At 34.0% G+C, this 22,969-nt stretch overlaps 1 protein-coding gene across 3 annotated transcripts in view; it reads right to left on the bottom strand.

The window, feature by feature from the left end:
- Nucleotides 1-22,969, bottom strand: part of ATP11B (ATPase phospholipid transporting 11B (putative)) — a 91,241-nt gene that overhangs the window by 43,726 nt on the left and 24,546 nt on the right. For 2 of the 3 annotated variants that reach the window (XM_081137812.1, XM_081137813.1), the window contains exons 3-12: nt 22,194-22,283; nt 20,467-20,547; nt 19,769-19,876; nt 19,452-19,580; nt 18,797-18,900; nt 12,373-12,420; nt 10,255-10,319; nt 7,485-7,566; nt 6,137-6,287; nt 4,805-5,002 (exon numbers count right to left, since the gene is read on the bottom strand). In XM_081137812.1, coding sequence (XP_080993938.1) covers nt 4,805-5,002; nt 6,137-6,287; nt 7,485-7,566; nt 10,255-10,319; nt 12,373-12,420; nt 18,797-18,900; nt 19,452-19,580; nt 19,769-19,876; nt 20,467-20,547; nt 22,194-22,283 — 1,056 coding nt within the window. The remainder of the gene's footprint in view (nt 1-4,804; nt 5,003-6,136; nt 6,288-7,484; nt 7,567-10,254; nt 10,320-12,372; nt 12,421-18,796; nt 18,901-19,451; nt 19,581-19,768; nt 19,877-20,466; nt 20,548-22,193; nt 22,284-22,969) is intronic. The other variant, XM_081137814.1, reaches the window with a different exon arrangement.

Below are 22,969 nucleotides of genomic sequence, written 5' to 3'. Positions count from 1 at the left end.
CAGTAAATGTTGAATTATAATTTAAAGGTGGATATTAAGAGATATCACTTATTTATATAAGTTAATAAAAAACTTTTAGACTAGGAAGAATGAGAATGAGGTATTAACAAATATAATGATATAAAATACATCACCAGTCAAGCAAACAACACTCTGAAGATGACTAGAGTAGACAGAGACCTATCTGTCATGGAGGATTCTTGAGAATTAAAATTATAACAGGGATGAATAAAATAAATTAACTTTGTTTAAAAAATATATAAAATCAAATGTTTAATCTTTTAACTTTGGTGGAAATTTCTTTGATAGAAAGGAAATAAAGGACATGGAAGAATGTAAAATAAAGTAGATTTCATATTAATACAAAAATCGAATAGGAATGGAAGCAATAAACATATTTGAAATACTTGCAGGCTTAAATGTAAAAAGAGAGGTTGAGATAATGAAAGAAAGTTAATTATCACTTAAAGTTTCTTAAAGAAAAAGCAAACGTGGGTATGTATACATAGTGTGGGTTTCCATGAAAATAATACTCTTTCATGAAGGAAAGAGGAAGAGTAGAAAATTGGAATAGAAAGGTCAAAGGGAAAATGCGCTAAGAGACGCAATAAAAATAGGCTGTTTTTAGGTCTTGAATATGTGATACAGAATTAAAGATATGATATGAATTAATATTTAGCATTATTATTTTAATCCTTATTGTTAAAAATATTACAGATGTCCCCTTTTTATCCCCATTGATCCCCGCCACCCTGCATCCACACCACCCCCCCAGGCTTTCCCCAGACCAGTGTCTGTGTCCATGGGTTATGCTTATAAACATATAAGTTCTTTGGTTAATCTCTCCCCACCCACTCCCCACTCCCCACCTTCCCTCTGAGATCCCTCAGTCTGTTCCAAGCTTCTAAGTCTCTGGATCCATTTTGTCCATCAGTTTATTTTATTTATTATGTTCCACATATAAGTGAGATCATGTGGTACTTGTCTTTCTCTGACTGGCTTATTTCACTTAGTATAATACTTTCTAGTTCCCTCCATGCTGTCCAAAGGATAAAAGATCCTTCTTTTTTATAGCTGCGTAGTATTCCATGGTGTGAGTGCCCCACAGTTTTTTTATCCACTCATCTACTGATGGGCACCTGGGCTGTTTCCAGATCTTAGCTATTGTAAGTTGAGCTGCTATGAACACAGGGCGTATAAGTTCTCTGTGATTGGTGTTTCGGGTTCCTTAGGATATACTCCTGGAAGTGGGATCACTGGGTCAAATGGCAGGTCAATTTTTAATCTTCTGAGGAAACTCCACACTGTTTTCCATAGTGGCTGCACCAGTCTGCATTCCCACCAGCAGTGCACCAGGGTGCCCTTTTCTCCACACCCTCACCAGCGCTTGTAGCATAAATTATTAAAGCCTCCTAAATGCTTCTAAAAATAAATGGCTCATCCTGGCTGGTGTCGCTCAGTGGTTAGAGGTAAACATACCAAAGTCATGGGTTCGATTCCCAGTCAAGAGCATGTACCTGGGTTGCAGGTTCAATCCTGGCCCTGATAGGAGTGCCTGCGGGAGGCAACCTCTCTCTCTCTCTCAAATTGATGAAGACATATCCTCAAGTGAGGATTAAAAAAAAGAAAGCAGGTTGAACAAATGCAATTATCTCTGTTTCTCTTGAAACTTCACCAAAATAATAAAGGAGTAAAAAAACACACAAAAATAATGGTAGAAAAGACAACATGAGAAGGGATATTTGACAAATTTAGAAGATGGAAAGATGAATTTCTGGTGACTTAGCAGAACTTAGAATATGAAACCTAAGCAACGGGGGAACCCGTTTCCCAGAAACTCTCTGGAAGTAGATGTACAGCTATCATTGAATGTCGGAGTACAGGATGGGGCTGAAAATGGTGGTATCAGGTACAGTTTGAATACTGAAATTCCTTCATAATTTGAAAACTGGAAACTGCCTCTCATCCATCAAAGCAATAGATGGAAGGTTTAATTCCCTAAGGGGGTTGAACTAGAGAGAATCTGAACTCTGAAGAAAGCTGAAAAAGGCACAAGACCGCTGAAAACAGGTGAGGCAGTCCACTAAAAACAGGGAAATTTCTACTGGATGGCTCCAAAAATCATAAGCAGCAGAAATGCTAACTGCAGTAATTCTTCAGGGAAAGCTGAGGAAAGAGCTATACTGATATTTGGGAATATTCCCCAAAACAGCTGGGCTGCCAGGCTTTTCTAGGGAAATCTTTTACATTTGTAAAGAAAACCAAAGGTTAGCATTCATTTGAGGATCACCCCTTATATAAAACGTAGAGTCTAAAACAAATTACAGTCAGTTTTGCTGGAACACTGTCTTGAAAACATAAATTAATTTATTACAATGAGATTGATATATAAGGGAACAATTTGAGCATAACAGGAACTTTGTATTTGGTTCCGCATGATTCCATCTGTGAGAAACAGTAGGTGAACGAAGAAAACTTCTGCACCCAAGCAGAGCAGGAATATGTACATGAAATGCACACACTTCTAACAGCTACGAGCTACCTCGGGTCATTGTATGTTATGAGCCACACCCATCCACATGTGGTGTTACTACTTTCCTATTCTCAGGCAACCTTCCTTCCAATACTTTACAACACACAGGCTGAAATACTTCTGATGGTAACTTCCACAAGTAACCTTCCGGCATTTTTCAAGATAAAGTGCCATGTTTTTACTATAGCATTAATGTATTTCTTATCAATTTAGTAAGTGGTATTTTTATTAGGTTCTTATCTTTGTATTTTAAATATGTTACAAAATTTTTGTTGTACTCCTAAATCCCATTTTTCCTTAAGCCCTGGGGTTTTTACTAAGCAATTTTGCCTAGCGCAGTGATTTTCAGGAATGCATATGTTGTATTATAGCAGAACTGACTGTACTGAAAAAGGAACTAGGAGCAAACAGAAAATGCAGGGAGCGAAAGACTTTAAATAAACTGTCATTAATATCCTCAGAAAGGTAAAATAATAAATTATATTCAAGAAACAGGAGTAAGATGCAGTTAAAATAAGACCATTCATATATACTGAAATATTAGAAATTAAAAATATACAACAAACTCTAGCCAGTTTTGCTCAGTGGTTAGAGCCTTGGCCCTCGGACTGAAGGGTCTCGGGTTCGATTCTGGTCAAGGGCATGCACCTTGGTTGCAGGCTTGGGCACATGCGGGAGGCAACCAGTCAATGTATCACTCTCCCACTCTCTCTGAAAATCAATGAAAAAAATATCCTCAGATGAGGATTAAAAACATACATAAAATAATGTATATTATATATATATATACACACACACACAAAACAAAAATTTATCAAAAGGTGGAAAGATCAAGTTGATGAATTCTCCTAGAAAGATTATAAAAATAAACAAGTAAATGAAAATTGCAAGTCAGAATTAGAGAATCAAGATAAATTAGAGAAGCAAGATAAATTTGCTTGATATGCAAATAATTTTTTTTAAACCCATAAAAAGATGTTATCAAAGAAATAATAGAAGAAAAATTCCCAGAACTGAAGAACATATGTTTCCAGACAGAAAGGGCTCAGAGTTCACTGCATAATGAAAGAAAAAGAGGCTCATACCAAGGTTCATCATCATAAAATTTCAGCATTCCTGCATAAAGAAGAGATTCTAAACATTTTCAGAAATAAATAAAGAACTGGGAATCAGGATGGCACTAGATTTTTCAACAGCAACACTGGAAGCTAGAAAACAACAGAAAAATGATTTTGAAATTTTGAGGGAAAGTAATTCCCAACCTGGGATACATTATCCAGCTAAACAATTATTCAAGTGTAGAAAGGGAATAAAGATATTTCCAGACATGCAGTCTCAAAATATTTTCCTCTCGTGAATTCTTTTTCAGGAAGTTATTAGATACGTTCCACCAAAATGAGAATAAGCCACAGGTGGGAAGACATGAGAGCCAGGAGACAGCAGATCCAAAACAGGAGAAGCAAAGGCAGTTCTAGGGTGATGGTAAAGGGAAATCCAGGGTGACACCTAGCTGAGCAGTAGGCCCAGAAAGAAATCCAAACTGAAACAAAGATAAAGGTTTCCAAAAAAGCTGCCACTAAAAGAGAGAAAATCCTAGACTACATGATGTGTCTATATATAGAGAGGTTTCACAGTCCTCAAAGAATTACTTGTGGACTTATTTTTATCTAAACCATACATATACAAAGACTAATAAAACAGAAAATATTATAAGGCTTTTACCAAAAATCAGCCCTACTTTGCTCCACACCTAATTTTGTGGAAATTAAAATAAAGCAAATGAAAAAACAGAGCAATTAGCTCTAGGGAAAACAAAATACATAAGAAAGAAAAAGTAATTATAGCATTACAGGGCATACACAAAGAACCAGAAATCAGTGAGCAATACTAAAACAGTCAAAATAATGTCAATAAATATTTATTAAATCCTAACTTGTGATGTAACAATATTGGGGGACCTATGGGGAGGCAAAATGGGTATGTCTGGGTATGTGTGTGGAAGGAAGAGTCTAAGAGTTTTATCTTTCAATTCCATAGTAAATAATGTCTATAATGTAAAAATCAAGAAAGAATACTATATAGAAATATGGTACTAAATAATGAAAGAAATAGCTTTAAAATTTAAAAATGGAAAACAAAATTAGGTGTGGAGCAAAGTAGGGCTGTTTTTTGGTAAAAGCCTTATAATATTTCCTGTTTTATTAGTCTTTGTACATATATTGTTTCGATAAAAATAACAATTCGGGAAAATAAATTAAAAGGATCACTTACCTGTCCAAGCTCTTCATTCAGGTCAGAAGTATTGACTTGTGCTTTCTGATCTGATTCTTCATGATAGAGATCAAGATCCCAACCAATAAAAAATGATCCAAGAAATTTCTGCATTTCTACTGTCACATATAATGAAATTGGAATGATGAAATTGTAGAGTACCAAAAAGGCAAGGAAGTCTGAAATAAATCTCAGAATCTAGAGGAAAAAAATGATTATTTGATAAATGAAAATATGAGACTATCTTCAATATTATCAGAAAATGATCAGAAAGTTTCATGTCTAAATAGATCATTAACTATATTTTGAAGCAGAATAGTTTCATGAATTAAAATTCATTTATTGAATTGTCTTTTTGATACATTTCCTTGGTAGTTTTACTGCTCATTAGACTCTCAGACAAAGTATAAGGAAAAAAAGGTTAAATTCAAATTACTTAATTTGTTACTTTTCAGAAGCTACCAAAAAGACTGGTGTGGCTGAAACTGTTGTTGGCAAAATTTTAATTATAACCTCTGGAATATGCTTACCATTCTACTTCTAATCTTCAAAATAAGAGATAACTAAAAATTGACTATAATTTTTAAAAATTATGAAATAATTGCTAGGCTAGAAGTGTTAGAATTGAAAGCTCTTAAAATTACAGATTCGCCCTAGCCAGTTTGTTATTACTACTTTATACCATCAACAGACCGACAATACGATTTCTTGAATTATTATGACAGAATTGAAAATAATTTCACTTATACAAAAATAAAAAATTGAATTTGTAGCCCAGTTAGCGTGGCTCAGCAGCTGAGCATCAACCTAGGATCCAGGAGATCGGGATTCGACTCCCGGTCAGGGCACATGCCCGGGTTGCGGGCTCGATCCCCAGTCAGTGCGTGCAGGAGGCAGCTGATCATTGACTCTCTCATCATTGATGTTTCTATCTCTCTCCCGCCTTTCTCTCTCTGAAATCAATAAAGATATATTAAAAAAAAATTGAATTTGTAGTATTCAAGTGAAATGCCAATACAGACTATTTAAATTTTTGTGCTCTCTTATAACTATTCAAATAATTACATAGAAAATATAATTGGTCATGTCATGTTTACCACTACAAACAGGTTGGCTACTCTTCATTTGCAATGTCCTTTTTTTTTTTTAGTCAACTACTGCGATTTTTTTTTTTATTTTTCAATTACAGTTTACTTTCAGTATTTTGTATTGGCTTCAGGTGTGCAATGTCCTTTGTCATTCTTCAATAGTACTGGTTTTAGGAAGGTCAGAGTGATCACTCCTATCAGAAGTTTCCTTTACAGCAGCACAGTCAAGAACACCATAAAATACCTTACTACTATTTCTCTGATGTTCTGTTTTTTGGTTATACCAAGGTTCATCCCATTTTTCTTCAGCTTGCCATGTATATTTCAAGATAGTACTGATGATGGCTTCAGAAATAAGGATTATTAGATAAATTATCAAAAATGTATTCATTGACCTGAAATGAAAAAAAGAATATAAATCATATCAATTATGTGTTACTATTCACTTTAGATTAAAATACAGATACTGGAATACAAGTTTGGATTTCAAGAGACCACAAAGCAGATAATCACAGGAACATATTAAGTACCTTTTACAGAATGCATGTTAAAATGTGGTACTGCTGTGCCATTGAAGTAGGCTATTCCTGTATAATACTGATATTAAATAAGATATTAAAATATATGATATTATAGCAGCTATTTAAAGGACATAGTCATTTTTTTAAAGACATGACCATTTAGTAGAATTTATTTACTAGCAATAAAATAACCAGTACATAAGATAAACCTATTTATTATAGTTATGTTATTGTTCAAAATGCTAATACTAAATGACAGTTTTGGCCAGTTATTTTTGTGTAATTATTCAAATTTTTCCTATTTTCAGGAGTTGGCTAGGCTCAAATACCAAACACTGTCTCCACTGCAACAGGCAACAGCAATATTCTCTGTTCAGATCTTTCAGCTTGCTGATACATACTGTTACTGTTTTGCTGCCCACTGAGATCTCTCCTGCACATGTATAGGTCTAATAGCCAAAGATTTGGACATAATTTATGTGCAGGTTTTAGAGCTCATATCCTTCTGTGGCTCCCTCCATGATCTTCCCCTTTCTAGCTGCTCTTCCCTGTCCTCTGACACCTACATCCTGTAAAGACTCAGGCTCTCTGATGCCCTATGCAATACATGAACTGGAGAGTGCCTTCAGGAAAAAAGCTACATTCTTAAATTTGTCCCCTTGCTGATGCCATTCTTTGCCAGTTTCTGTCTTTTGGGCGGGCGGGGGGGGGGGGGGGGGTTGTCACTGTCCAGAGCTTTCAAATTGTTTATTTTTAAAAATGTTTTGTCCAGATTTTATCAATGTTATCTGCAGGAGGGTTAGTCTGATCAAGTGTTTCCATTATTACCAAATAATATTTATTTTAAAGTCATAATTTAGCATCTACTATATGGCAAACATTGTGCAAAATGCTACATGTATACAAAAATATAAGAACGATCCCTATCCTCAAGGATAGCATCTTGTGTTGACTTGACATTGTATATTTATCAAATATATTTTTACACAGAATGTATATTTTATACATAACGAATAATATACACATCCATAGTTATATTTATGTGCTAAAAAATGAAAATAGTTTTCTTACTTTTCCACTGCAGATCGTTTCTGTGACTTGCTCTTGTAATTTAATGCCATCTTAGTTTCCATTCCGGTATATACAGCAACACCTGCAAAACAAAACAAAATAGTTCTTTAAAATAATCCCCTAGCATGTTTCACAAGAGAAATGTACTCACCAGCATGAAGGCATCTAAGAAAATGCACTGTTTAACAGCTGTTAAAATCTGACTTTCCTTTTTTGGAATTTTATAAAGGCTTTCCAATTCCAATTTTAGGGAACTCCATCCAGTTGCTCAACCTGCTGGATCAGGAAGGCATGGAGGTTCTGTTTCTGAGTTATAACTGAGATATATGAATGAAAGAGATACTATTTTGAGTTGGAATTGATGGAGGAAAAGGATCTGGAAAAACAAAAATGGCAGGGCAGGCCACTATAGATAGAACAAACAGTGTTAATAAAGGCAAAAATGAAAAAGCACTTTCTGTTAGGATGGAATAATAGATTAGGATCAGAGTTTAAAAACCCCTGAATGCCAGGATCTGTAGGCTAGACAGAATTTCATAAGAACTGGAGAGACAATATGGACATCTATCAGAGTAAATAAAGTAAACACAAGGGGCAGGCTACTGAAAAAATTTGTGCCTATGTGAATGACTATGAGATGAGCGAGAATGACAGTAATAATGGGACTAAACCTGGGGAGTGAATGAAATTAAGACCAGCCTTATAAAAAACTTTGTTGGAGTTAGACCTTACTTGAATGCCAGCTCTGCCACTTATTAGTTCTGCATCCTTGGGCAAGTTATTTAATCTCTTTGATCTCAATTTCCCCACCTTTAAGTGGAAAAAAATACCTCATAAAATTGTTGTGGGGTTTGTACGAAAAATTAGGAAATGCCTAGAAACATATGTTTACGATCATTCCTAAACAGCAAGATTTGAGAAGCAGTGAGGAATCATCATGCCCTCTTCCTAAAGATTTGTCCCGGAATTTTCACCGTTAGAATTATCCCTTAAAGGCAGAAATTGTAACTCAAATGCAAAGGGCACCAAAATTATAGAAATCAGCCAGAGTGATATAACAGAGAGAGGTGGTACTGAGGCAGACAATAGCAGACCCATCTAAAGGCATTCAAATAACACCTTTTAAGGGCGTGAAAGGTATTAATGCTAGAGGTATGTGTTAAAATACAGCATTATAGGAGAGGGTCTAAAATCCCTACAGGTTTTCGCTGGATTCTGCTATCAGAATATTTATTATGGTTTTCTCTTTTAATTTTTTTTAATTTTTATTTTTTTATATCTTTATTGATTTCAGAGAGAGGAAAGGAGAGGGAGAGAGAGAGAGAAACATCAATGATGAGAGAGTCATTGATCGAGCCCGCAACCCGGACATGTGCCCTGACTGGGAATCAAACCCCGATCGCCTGGATCCTAGGTTGATGCTCAACTGCTGAGCCACGCCCGGCCGGGCGGTTTTCTCTTTTTAGATTGTGGTAAAATATATGTAACATACAATTTACCATTTTAATCATTTAAAAATGTACAACTCAGGGGCACGTAGTATATTCACAAAGTTGTGTAACCATCCTCACTACCTAACTTGAAAACATTTCATCACCCTCAAAGAAAACCCTGTACCTGTAAGCATCATTCTCCATTCCCTTCCACGACCCAGCCATTAGTCTACTTTCTGTCTCTAAGAATTTGCCTATTCTGGGTATTTCAAGTAAATGGGATCATGCAATATGTGGCTTTTATATCAGGCTTCTTTCACTCGGCATAATATTTTCATTTTTTAATAGTAAATAATTTTCCATGATATAAACAGCCTACCTTTTGTTTATATATTCATTAGGTGATCAACATCTGGGCAGTTTCTACCTTTTGACTTCTGTAAATAGTGCTGTTTGAACACCTGTCTTCAGTTCTTTTGGGTATGTATCTAGGAGCAGAACTGCTGGGTCATATGGTAATTCTACATTTAGCTTATGGAGAAACTGCCACACTATTTTCCACAGCAGTTGCAATGTATGAGGGTTCCAACTTCTCCACATCCTCACCAACACTTGTTACTTTCCATTTTTAAAAAAAGTGTATGGATTTCTTTATCAGAGAGCCTAACACTGAGAGAGAAGACAGACGAAAGACAAGAATGGGGACGATGACGGAACTCAAAACCTGCAAACATCCAGTGACAGCATAAGCCGGCTAGTGTAGAAAGGGCCACTTCTGAAATGGGTAAAACGAGTTGACAGCTAAAGATTATCGCTGATTTCTCAACTTGCTTAGAATTGACTCAGAGCATAAATTAATTAATTGTGAATTAATTAATTAAAAGATCTCCAATGCAAGAGCACTATTTACTCATCCTGTTGATCCAGTCAATATATGATCCAACAGAATTTGCTGAATGCCTGAATGAGTCGGCAGTTTTATTCATCCAATCTAAGAATACTCGTAACAGAATGACTACACCACGATGCCAGGCATACTGGTTCTCATCCACCATGAGTAGAAGTGCCAGAATTATCTTCTTAGCACTAAGTTTCACAAATATCAACAAAGAAAATATAAAAGCAAGTTCTAGTCTATTACTCAAAAATAGAGATTAATAACAAAAACTACAACCAAAATTATATTAACACAATCTTTGTAAGAAAATTATCACAGGCAACATTTAAATAAGTCCAAGTTGTCCAACCAAAAGAACCACAAATGCTGTGCTTTTAAAAATAGGTCATATAAAGCATCAACACGAAACTATAATTAAAATTTTTCAACATATACAAACCAAAAATTTCTTTTGTGTTTTTTAATCTGGCTCCACGAAGCAAGAGACTCTCTGGCCCCAGAGGTCTAGGGAAAAAAAATAACCAAAAGCATTAAATATATTAAAAGTGTAATTAAATTCTAAAATGGCATCTTCAGCAGAAAGTACTTGAGTTCTAGTTGCAACAGTGCTTTTATATAAAATCAAAATTTTAGCTACTATCTAGGTCAGTCATGTTAGTTATCGTAACAAAAATACCTTCTTTAGCATTTCAGTCACTTTAAGATTGGTGGCTCAGAAGTCAGATTATGTTGGTATATAAACTCACAAAGCCACCATACCAGTTGCAAAAATTTTAAAAATAAAACACAATAAAATAAAAGATTAAGCAATGATTTATAAATGTTTAATAGAGAATGAAAATTTTGAGCAGAATTAATAAAGTTTTTGAAGAAAACAGAGCATTAAAATGCAATGTAAACATGAATTGTGGCATGATTTGTGTATAAATGCATGAGTTCTGCATAATTAAAGTTACTCTGGATTATAAAATATCAGGTAGTAAGTGAGTTAGTACTTTTCTAGGCAAGATTGACACTACAACTTTACTACTTGCATTGCATACGTCTTGGAGCATGGGTCTTCTTGCTGTTAGAATTTCTCTCCATAAAGGAGATATAAAATGAGAATAACTAGAAAGAAAATTGTATTTTTTTAGTGATAGAAAAATGATAAGATTCTGTTATGGATACATTAAAAAGTCTTAATTTTGTTGATATTCCTTATGCTTTTCTGAAATATACATACACAGTCATCCAAATCAAACAGAAAGTGAACCAATTTTAAAGATGTTGGTAAATACAGACACTCTAAAAAAAAAAAATCAATGAACCAATGAGGACCAGGTGTTTGGGACATTGTTAACAAGTGTGGTTTTAATAGCTAGTCATATTTGAAGCACACTACATGGATATTCCAAAATCAATTAACCAGGAGCCATAAAATAGCTTTTTTACTTGGTGTTGGTTCTAACAATGAATAGAAAAACTCTGAGCTCACAATGGCATATACACTTGGGATACAATGACAGAAAGTTTCAAATTAAAAGGTAATTCATCAGCAAACTCTGGTTGCTTCAGCAAAGAACATGGCCCATTTTTTTTTTAATCATTCTAGGAGCTGAGGTAATATAACTGATCTTTTCCTTTACTAGCCACAGTATCTTAATGCAATTCAGACGATGTATCCACACATGTATCTCATTATGTCACTACAGAATAAAAATAAAAATCTAGTCATAGTTATTCAAGCAGGGTCCCTATACTTCAAGAGACTTTGTTACAGAGTTCATTGAACATGCTCCTGTGTTAATGTTTATTAAAAACGTGAATCAGTGCTGATGCATATTTTTGGTGGCTTATCTTGAAGATTTCATAAAAAAATAAGTTCACCTCTTTATATGTCAGTGACTTATTTCAAGCAGCCAGTTTAACTGAATATGTCTTCAGAAAAAAAGGTGAAATGTTCATGTGATTTAGAAGTTGAAGGGATGACTCCAAGATTTATTTAAAATTTGGCTTTGTGGTCATGAATAACAATGTAATCTCATCCTATCAGCAAGTCTTTGAAATGATCCTAAGGCCTTTCACGTAGCAGCCAGAAATTAACCTGAATATAGAGGGAAAACAAAACACCACAACCACCCAAACAAAAATCCAATCAGAAGAATAAATAAGAGGTTATGGATTGGCCATTAAATACTCTAGTTTGTGCTAAATGATTTTGAAATGAAGACTACCGTAATACATTTATACTTGTTAAACATTATAGAAGACATTTTTTTTTGTATTCTATACTTTAAGTGTGGTGGGTAAGGATTTCAATGAGAATACCTATGTTTCCTTTTATTTTACTACCTGATATTAGGAAAAAAATACAAATATACAAATAATCTTACTAAATTATTTCGATATCATTTCATGGAATTTGCTTCCTCCTCACTTGCTGCTGCTACAAATAACTAGAAGATAAAGTGCTAAGTGCTTGTACATGAACCCTTTTCCATTTTATGCAGCTTACTTATCTAATATCTCAACTTGATTTTAGTTCTTCCCCCAAACAATGTGAATTTGTTCTTACCTTACAATTTCTTCCATCTGTTGAGTTATTATCATTCGCCCCATGAATCTGTGAAAGAATTCACCATGTTACAAAAAAGCCAATGACATCGACTTATAACATCAATAGGTAGAAAACTTTAGATACTTCTGGCACTATTCTTATACATGAAACAAACAACCTTTTGTTTATATAAATGGTCCAATAATCAAGTTAGAAATTATAAAAGTAAATATTTATCAGTCATTAAGCATTAAAAATTTTAATATCCGCCCGGCCGGGCGTGGCTCAGCAGTTGAGCGTCGACCTAGGATCCAGGCGATGGGGGTTCGATTCCCGGTCAGGGCACATGCCCGGGTTGCGGGCTTGATCAATGACTCTCTCATCATTGATGATTCTATGTCTCTCTCTCCCTCTCCTTTCCTCTCTTGGAAATCAATAAAGATATATTTAAAAAAAAAATTTTAATATCCTTGCCATCCCACTCCAGCTATGAACAAGGTAATGAATGAAAAAATGTTTCAAAATGGTGATGCAAATGTTATATATTATTACTATCATTAGTTTCATCATGAGAATTTATAGTTGCTACACAAAGATGTATACATTATTTAGCCAACAATGAATTCTCACGTTTCATCAGTTTACTTAAATAAGCTTCCTGTGATTAGAATCTTTCATTTACTTATTCATGCATTCATTCAGCCAACTAACATTCACTGAGCAACTACTATGTGTAAATTAAGTGGCAGGAATAGAGTAGTAAGCAAAAACCTATCAGTGAACTCCAGAGCTTCTGGAGTAAGTGGCCTGTTATCAATGAATTTTCATAATCTGGCCTTTCAGTTCCAACTTCCACTACCTTAACAGCTCTACTGCATGGAGTCAATTCAAATGAATAATTACTTCCTACTATAGTGAGAAGTAAATTTTGAGTTGAAGCAAATTCTAGATAGAGCTTTCATGTTAATCATTTAACTAGGCAAAGCAACATTAAGCATTCCCTTCCCAATGTCCCCTATTATTCCTCCTGTTTCCAGGCCACAGATGCTCTATTCCTTGGGCTTCCTTGTTTCTTGCTAATCTCTTCCTTCTGCTTCCTTTAAATACCTGTATCAGGGAAAAGCACTGTTGGTTTTTGGGTTTTCGTTTTGTTTTTTAATCTCAACTTTGTTTTGTTTCCAACCTCAATTTTGGATTTAGATTTAAAGAACCAATTCAGCTGGTGTCTCCAGGGCATCTTTCAGAGGATGTGGTACACTCTTGATTTTCCTGAGCTAAGTTCCAACAGGAGAATTCCTGCTCTCCTTCATTTGATGTTTTGTTATTTTTTTATTCTAAGGCACTTCTTGTCGGTTCATGCCAGTTCCATGCTAGATTAATAACTCATCTTGCACTTTCTTTAGCTCTTTCTCCAAAGCCACACTTTGATTTGTTTCAAAGCAAAATAGCTTTATTATTATCTTTTCTGATTATAAAGACTATATACAAACACACACATTTTATAAAATGATTCAGACAATATAAAACAGATGTCAAAACAGAAAAAACCATCACAGGTAATCCCACCACTCAAATACAAACACTGCTATTATTTTGGGATATATTTTCCATGCACATATAAATACATATCTTAAAAACAAAAATGGGATCATACCATAAATACTGTTGGTAACTGCCCCCCCACCATGTCCTGCCAAAAAAACAGATCTCCATCATTATTTTTAATGGACACATAATATTGCATTTTTGGGTTACAGTGTAATTTATTTAAATAATTCACTACTGATAGAAGTTTATGTCTTTTCCAACTAATGGATAGTCTAAACCAGCAATTTTCAACCTTTGTCATCTCATGGCACACATAAGCTAATTATTAAAATTCTGCAGCACACCATAAAATTTGTTATTTGGCTGATCTGACAAAAAAATAGGTATAATTTTGATTCATTCACACCAACAGCTACTGTTGTGTTGGCTGTTGTGATTTCTTAATTTGAGAATCTAAGGGAAAAGAGGTCAGTGCCCCTGACTAAGTAGTCAGGTATTACATGTTTTCAAAATTCTTGTGGTGCCCTTGTTGAAAATTGCTGGTCTAATTAATGCAACCCTGAGCAACTTGTGTACGTATCTTTTCATATTTTCATTAAGGTAAGTTCTTAGGAGTAGCAGAATTTCATTATTTTGCTAGGATAAATTCCCAAAAGTGGAAGTGCTAAGTCAGAGTCTAAAAAATTAAAAGGGGAAAAAATAAAGAACTGAAGGAGCAAAAGAGCCCAGGAAAAAGGGAATGAATGGAGAACACTGTGAAACAGCTGCTAGGGATTACTCCCCATCAAAAGGTTCTCCCAAGTTTTACTTCTTCCAGTGGCCTGGCAGAGCTTGTTTCTAACCACACCTTATCCTCTCAGGGAGCTAGAGGTTCTTTTAAAAAAACAGTGTAACCCCAATTAATAAACAGGTAGCAGGGAGGAGTCAACAATGCTCAAGGGGGAAGAATTAATAAACAACGTTTAGCCTTTCTAATAAAAAATGAGTTTTAAAACTATGAAACTACTATGTACAAAATTAAAAAAAATTTTAAAACTATAATACTTAATACTAGTAAAATGCTGAAACAATAAAAAATCCCATATAAAAAATCCCATACACTAACACTTTACTCATGGCAATAAAAATTAGTCCAATGCTTTTGTAAAGTGTATGCTTATGAAAGGCCATACTTTAATCCTATTAGTACTATTAGTACTAATACTATTAGTACTTTCATACTATTAGTACTTTAATCCAGTAATTCCTTTTCTGCAGCTCTGTCTGTTCTTAGGGAATAATCTAGTAGTAGATTATAAACTCTAGGAGGCAGGAGCTATATCATTGTATCTTTCCCATAGTATTCTGAATTTCAGTATATGTGCTGCCAAAGTGAACACAGTATTCTCTGTGTCTAGCACTATGCCTTGATTATTGGAGGCACTCGATATCTGATAAATGAATGGACTCAAAAATGTTTGAGTAATATTTTAGAACTCTATCATTCATCCATTCATTCAATAGATATTTACTGAGTGTCTAGTACGAGCCTAGTACTATTCAAGTACGTCAATTCAATAGTAAAGTGAACTACACATACAAAAATCTTGCTTGCATATATCACAAACAATTCAATAAAAGGAAAAATGTGACTGCACAAATATAAATACATTAAGATATTTGTTTTTTCAACTGTCAGCAATATGCAGTTAGGCCTCCTATATGCCAGATCTGTTCTAGGTACTTGGGATACACCAGTGAACAAAACACACACAGATGCCCGCCCTTCACTTTACACTGTAGTTGGAGAGAGAGAATAAGTAAGTAAATTACATAATATACTAGCAGGTATCATTATGTGTTATAAAAAAAAGAAAAGCAGAACAGGGTAAAAAGAATTAGGTTGCAGTATTAAATAATCAAAGTAGGCCTCACTGACGACTAGAAGGTGGTAAAGGTTAAGGAACAGCTAATGAAAAGGTGGGAGGGAATGCAGCATGTTCAGGAGAAAATAAGGAGTGTAGCTGGTGGGTGGGCAAGAGGGAGAACGGTCAGAATCAGGCCAGAGAGGAAAGGCGGGGACAGGGGCAACCAGTAAGGTCTTACAGATCACTATAAAGACATGGGTTTTGACTCAGAGTGAGATGGAAAAGCCATTGCAGGGTTTGAGCAGAGTAATGATCTGATCTGACTTACATTTTAAAAGGATCACTCTGGCTGCTTTTGTGAGAACAGACTGTGAGGGAAAGAAGGGGGGGGAAAAAGAACTGGTAAGAATGCCTTTGATAGCAGTAAGCCAGGTAGGAGATTCTGCCGACTTAGACAAATTAGTAGCCGTGAGATCAGTGAAAGATAGCCAAATTTTGGATATATTTTGCAGGTAAACCAATAAGATGTTCTAATGGACTGAGATGAGATGTGGGACAGGAGGTGAGGAAAGGTTGGTAAAGGGGGGTTCTGGGGAGTCAGGGCTGACTCCAGGGGTTTTGGCCTGAAGAATTGTTAGGAGGGACCATCATCAACTAAGACAGGAAAGATTGTTGGCATAAAAAGTTTTGGAGGGAAGATCAGGAGCTCAATTCTCAACATGATTAACTTGAGATTTCTACTAAATGTCTAAAAGTAGAATTATAGAACATGAAGTTGGATATAACAGTCTGGAATTTGGAAAAGACATCTTGGATGGAAATATAAATATGAGAGTTAGCATGTAGGTGATCTTTATAGCCATCACCTTGGATGAAATCACCAAAGGAGTGTAGAGAGTGAAAGGTACAGGTAGGGAACAGAAGAGAACTGAGGACAGTCCTGGGGCACTCTAACATCAAGAAGCCAGGGAGAACGGGAGAAATCAGCAAAGAGACTGAAAGGAGGGACTAGTGAAGTAGGAGAAAAACCGCGAGAGAGAAGTATCCTGGAAGCCAAAGTGAACTAATTGTATCAAAGAAGAGAAGTGACGAACTATCCAACTGCTGAATTTTGAACTGATGAACTTATGTGTAATAATGCACCACACAATGTTTGTAATAGCAAAACAAAGGAAGAGTTAGGATTCAAAAATGAGGTAATGGTTAGATTCTAGTACATTCACTTAGACTATTACGCAGCCATTAGAAATGATCATGAAGAATACTGTGCAGTAAAATGGAAAATACTTTTTTTAAATTACAAAAACAATCCACATTCTTTCAATAAATATTAGAAAATATGGAGAACAAAATTAAATAAACAAATAAAAAACAGCTAAAATCCTACTACCAAGAAATATCTACTAACATTTTCACAGGTAATTCCTCCAGGATTTTCTTTCTCTCTGTACCTATCTATTTTTCTATCCTGCTACTTAACTATCTATCAAATACATAGAAATACACATATAAAAAATTAGGATGAGAGCTACAACTCTGTATCTTATTTAAATTATATTTCAGTATGTTTCTATGTCATTAAGTTCTTCGAAAACATTTTTATATTCTACATATTTCCCTTTTTATATCTGTACCATGTACCCGTGTAAGCATTCTGCTATTGGACATTTAAAATGCTTTCAATATTCCCCTTATATGTAGCATATAGAAAAGTGAAAAATATATAATTTTATATATATATAATATCTTTACAGCTATGAGTTCCTCAAGGGCAGATACCAGCTGATTATCTTATTTCTCACCCACCATAATGAGCACATAGGTGCTCAACAATAATTTGTTGAATGAAAGAATACAAACAGCAATAAATTTAATTGAGTTATATTTCCACTATAAGTCTTCTATAGTAGTTACATTTATATTTAAAACAAAATATATACTTTCAGTAAGAGGAAAAGAGAAAATAAAGAGGAACACCTTACATTTAACAGTGAATTATTTCCTATTAAAAAAAGTTTTAACTTTTTCCACATTTTCCAAGATAATATAAAAACCACCCATCAATACTTTAGTGATATTTGAACTCACATTAAACTTATGCCTGCTTAATGTTCCATTTTCTAGTTTTTAATAATATTTTTATAACACACCATTGTTTCAGATGAAGAAATAATAGCAATATACAAATCTTAAAGTGCTAAATTCTTCACAGTTAAATCTTACAATTTAAATGCTCTTTAAGTATAGGACCCCAAATTTTTATGGTTAATTAGAAAACTCTATACCTCATTTGACTATAATGAAACTGCAGATTTTTATAACATAACATAGAAAATTCCATTATAAATAGTATATGGATCTATAACAAATTATGTAAGAAATTATTATGGAAAAGCCAATGACTAATGATAAGATTGGAACATCTGAACCAATAGAAGGAGACGTAGCACATGATAAGAAGCTAAGGGTGAATTTTACAATGTGGTTGTAATTTATATTCTATCAGCAGTTACTGAGTGAAAATGAGTTTAGTATTTCACTTTAAGAATAAAAAGTTGTTTGTATTTCATAGCCCACAATAATTAGCAGATCACTGAAAGATGCTTTACATTGCATTCAATAAATCATGATGTTAAAAGGAATTAGTTTCGAGTGAACACAAAAACATAGCCCTTGCCTTCATGGAGTACACATACACATACACACAAGCACACAATTCCTTTCTTCTAAAATAATCATCTTACTTCTCCTATAACTACTATTATACTTATGAAGTTTACTATTATAGTTACAAAGCCAGTTCACACAGAAGTAGAAGGTAATGGAAAGGAAATTCTGAACAAAAGAGCTCTGCTCTTGAATTAATACTTTGGATTAGAATTCTGGCAAATTCTGCTTTTCGCCATTGTTCCCTGTAACTGGTAGCTCCACTTCCTCCCCTTCAGTAATGTCTTCAGTTGGCTAAAGATGTCATTGCATGTTTATGATTGTAAACATGAGATCTGTAAACAGGACTTAAAATGAGTATGCTGAATGTTACACCATACCTGTACAGGTCGGCTTCTGGCTGCTGACACTCTATCACAGCCACAAGAGTGTCCAAATGAGCCACGGTCTGTAATACTGCTGTTTCTGGAACTGCCACATGTGTCTAAAAAAAAAGATTAAACTAGTTTTAAGATCCAAACTGGACCCTACATATCACCTATTTCTTTTTTAAAAATAATTTAATTTTCAATTACAGTTGACATACAGTATTATATTAGTGTGAGGTGTGCAGCCACGGGATGAGACGTTTATATAACTTACCAAGGGATCATCCTGACAAACCTAGTGCCCACCTGACACCATATGTACTTATTACCATATTACTATGTTCCCTATGCTGTACTTTACAACCCCATCTACTTCAAATCTCCTTTATCTAAAAAAAAGGGCACCAAAATGTTAAAATATTTTATTTTTCCTAAAACACTTTCCATTTTTCTTTAACTTGACTAAACCATGTGAGGTTAACCTTGAAATAAACATATAACATTATTTCTTTTAAAAAACTTAATAATTCTTTAAAATTTCAGTAATTTAAAAATATTTCTCCTTTATCAGGTCACACTTTATTACCTTTACCAAAGGAAAATATCACTCTAATCCAAAGACATTTTGTTCACCAAGAGGAACACTCAAACATATACATGTACAAACCTTCAGGTTAGTTTCTCCATCCAAACTAGCAGTTGTAATGTGACAAGAACCATCAGGTCGATCTGAGGACAGAAGTACCAAATCTGCAGGGAAAATTTCATCTTTGGCTATTCGAACAATATCACCCACCTATGAAGAATTTGGGGGAGAGTGAATATACCAATTTAAAAAGGCAAGGACTTATTTTATTAGGTTCTAAACAAGTGGTCTATCACAATATTTTAATGTAGAAAAGTAGGCTTTTAATTAAAATATAATCAGATTAGAATTTGTGATATCAAAATATAACTGATGTCTATTAATTACTACATGCATACCCGAATGTTTTTTGATCTAGTTTTTACAAGGCCACCACTTCGAACAACATAAACAGGAGCTCCATTTACTTCATTATCTGAGTTATGTCGTAACCAATCTTCATATCCCTGTAAATATCAAAAGAATAAAAAAGTGTCCTTTTTAGTATAATTAGAAGATTTTTTTTTAATTGTTAACACTATTAAAGATGTTTTCCTCTTCTCCAGCTTTGCCCACCTCCACCCAGCCCCCAACCTTCGACTCCTCTGGACTTCACTACACTATTGTCTGTGTCCATGGGCTACGCACATATGTTCTTTGGCTAATCTCTTCACCTAATTAGAAAATATTTTTATCAAATGAGAAAAAGAAACATAAAAACTGCCTCCAAACATTTCACTCACCAGAATTACATTAGGCTATTTTGATGTGTATACTTGTAAGAATTTGGTTTATACATATAAAAAGCTTGTTTAGGATGCTTCCTAGGTGTATCAAGAGAACAACATTTTAACAATGGTAATCATAGCATGAGTCACCTGAAATAATAATAGTGTGGCTAAATTCAGTTTAATTTTATCATGTGTGAAATCAAAAACATTCACTTCTTTCTTATAGAAATTATTTTCACAACAATAAATGATACCTTGGAGTGGACACATTTAGCAACTTAACTTATGAATGACATGGGGAAACAAGAATAGAAAGTATTTCATACCTGCTTTATGGCGGTTACTGTTATCACAAAGAATAATGGAAGTCCACTGGTAATTGGACTGGTAGGTGTATCAATCATAAGCTAGATTAAAAAAAAGAATGCGGAGTATTATATTTTTATATTGTACACATCACACTATTGGTATCTTAAATCTCAGATGTACTAGGAATTCTAAGAACACTATACAAAATGTGTATCATACTCCAGAGTAAAAAATAATAGGAGGGACTTATTATGCAGAGAGTATAGTCCAGTTCAGTTTTACAAGTTCACTTCATCAGCTATTACCTGGGGTTAGCAGAATATATAAATCTACCGAATACCCACAAATACTGTTCGAGTGAACTCAGTCACTACTCTGCCTTCTTAACAGAGAGTACTTCAGGTCTTCCTCAATATTTGCCTAGGAGGGGAGCTACAGCTGCTCTGACTCTTATTTCACATTTCTTGGCCCATCCTGATAAATGCTGAAAAGTCTGTCAGTAATTTTTACTCTGGGATTCAGAATAAACTCACCACTTAGGGAGACAGAACAGGGAATGGGACTACAGAAAGGGTTTTTGTTCCATAAGTGATTTTGTTAAATCTAGCAGAGCCAGAGGGGGGGTACAGCTTGGAAAATGATGCTGTAATTATTGTCTAAATTATTGTCTAAATACAATTGAGGTTTTAATAAACTGCTGGAGAAGTAAAGAAATGTTTGCAGTAATTATGTTTGGCTAGTTAGAACATGGATCTAATGATTTATTAATGTTCCTTTACACCACAGAGGCCAATTAAATTTGTTCTGTTCCACAGACAAGCGAAGAATTCCTGATCTTCGCTGGTAATTTCACAAATGCATGTTATGTGGACATGGTTAGTACAAATTTCTCACTTTTCCGAGACAAACAAGCTGATTTTCTGATAAAAAAAAATCAGAAGTTTCTTCTCTGTTCATGAGGGAAACTTTTTTTTTTTAAAGTAAAAGTTTCCTCAAGCTTTAAAGTAATAACGTCGCAAGTGTTTTTTTCTTTTGAAATCCCAGGTTCTATTGAGAGAAAAGTTCAGAGTTCTTACAAAAATCCAATGCCACATTGAAATTGCTGAAGTATTATCAGAAAAAAATAACCTTTTAAAAAGAAAATAATAACTATTTTTAAATCTTGACTCATACTCATTTCATAAGCTGTTCTCTTGATATTTTGATATTAGAAAAAAAGCACAATGTGAAATTAAGAAACTGTTAAACAGCCTATAATTAATACAGATTCAAGTTAAGAAAATGGTCTCCTAAATAAAAATCCATTTTCATGGGGATTCTTAAAAAATGGGAAAAACTTTTTTTAAATAAAAGTAAAACTGACATTAAAAAAAAGAAAAATTCACTTTGTACAAAGATGGTTCCATAGGCAGAAATGTGCCAAAAACATGTAAAGCCAAAATATTTATGTTCTGGAAGAACATCTGAAAAATGATGTTATTTTCTTGGCTTTGATTATGGTTATCAGCACCATAGCACATCAATAATGAAACAAATAAAATTATCTTAAAATTCATTGGCTAGTTTTTTAGAAATCTAGATGTGGTTAAATAATTGTGCTCACTGAATACAATGGGGAAGCTCTACAGAAAACAAAAATGGTCCCACAGTCAAATGATTTAGAATGCAATGTAACTTTTCCTGAAGATATATTTTTAGAAATCTTATCTATAAATTTAACAATCTGTTGAGTGATAAAGCTTACCTGAACCAAAAATATAATAAGAAAATAAAAGTTTGCCACTCTTCTGAATTGTTCAAATAAATTCTTTGGAATAAAATTCCACACAGTATACTAAAACAAAAACAAAAACAGGAGAGCAATAAATTTAAAAATAATATACACTATATGGATATAATAAAAGTAAAATCAGATTTACTAAGATCTTAGACAAATTCATGTAACTCTTTAATGACTGAAATTTGCTGGATTTCTTTCTTTCTAAAGTTCGTAAAAAATATGGAACACTTCACAAATGTGCATGCCATCCTTGTGTGCCATACTAATCGCTGTATCGTTCCAATTTTTGTATATGTGCTGTTGAAGTGAGCACTAATGTAACTCTTTCTGTTGACTATTTCACATGTCCCCCACTCTCTCCCTCCGCCATTTGCCTCCCTCAACTCTGCCCCATGCTACAGAAACTATCTAGTTTTTAGAGTCTCAAAACTTTCATTCTACTCTTTTTTTTCCCTCTTACTATTTATTTGCAATTTTAGTATACTTTTTAAAAATGAGGAAAACTGTAATCTAAAATTTTGCTACTAAATTCTTGATTTTTTAGGAATTGGAGATAGCAAATCTAAAACAACGTTTAAAAAAATTTTTTAAATTAAATTTATTGGGGCGATATTGGTTAATAAGATTATATAGGCTTCGAGTGTATGTTTCTATGATACATGATCTGTATATTGCATTGTGTGCCTACCACCCAAAGTCAAATCACATTTTACATTTTAATAATTTATTTTGGACTTTGG

This window comes from Miniopterus schreibersii, assembly GCF_964146895.1.
Source record: "Miniopterus schreibersii genome assembly, chromosome: 5".
Lineage (NCBI taxonomy): Eukaryota > Metazoa > Chordata > Mammalia > Chiroptera > Miniopteridae > Miniopterus > Miniopterus schreibersii.
This window is presented reverse-complemented; position numbering and strand designations above follow the sequence as displayed.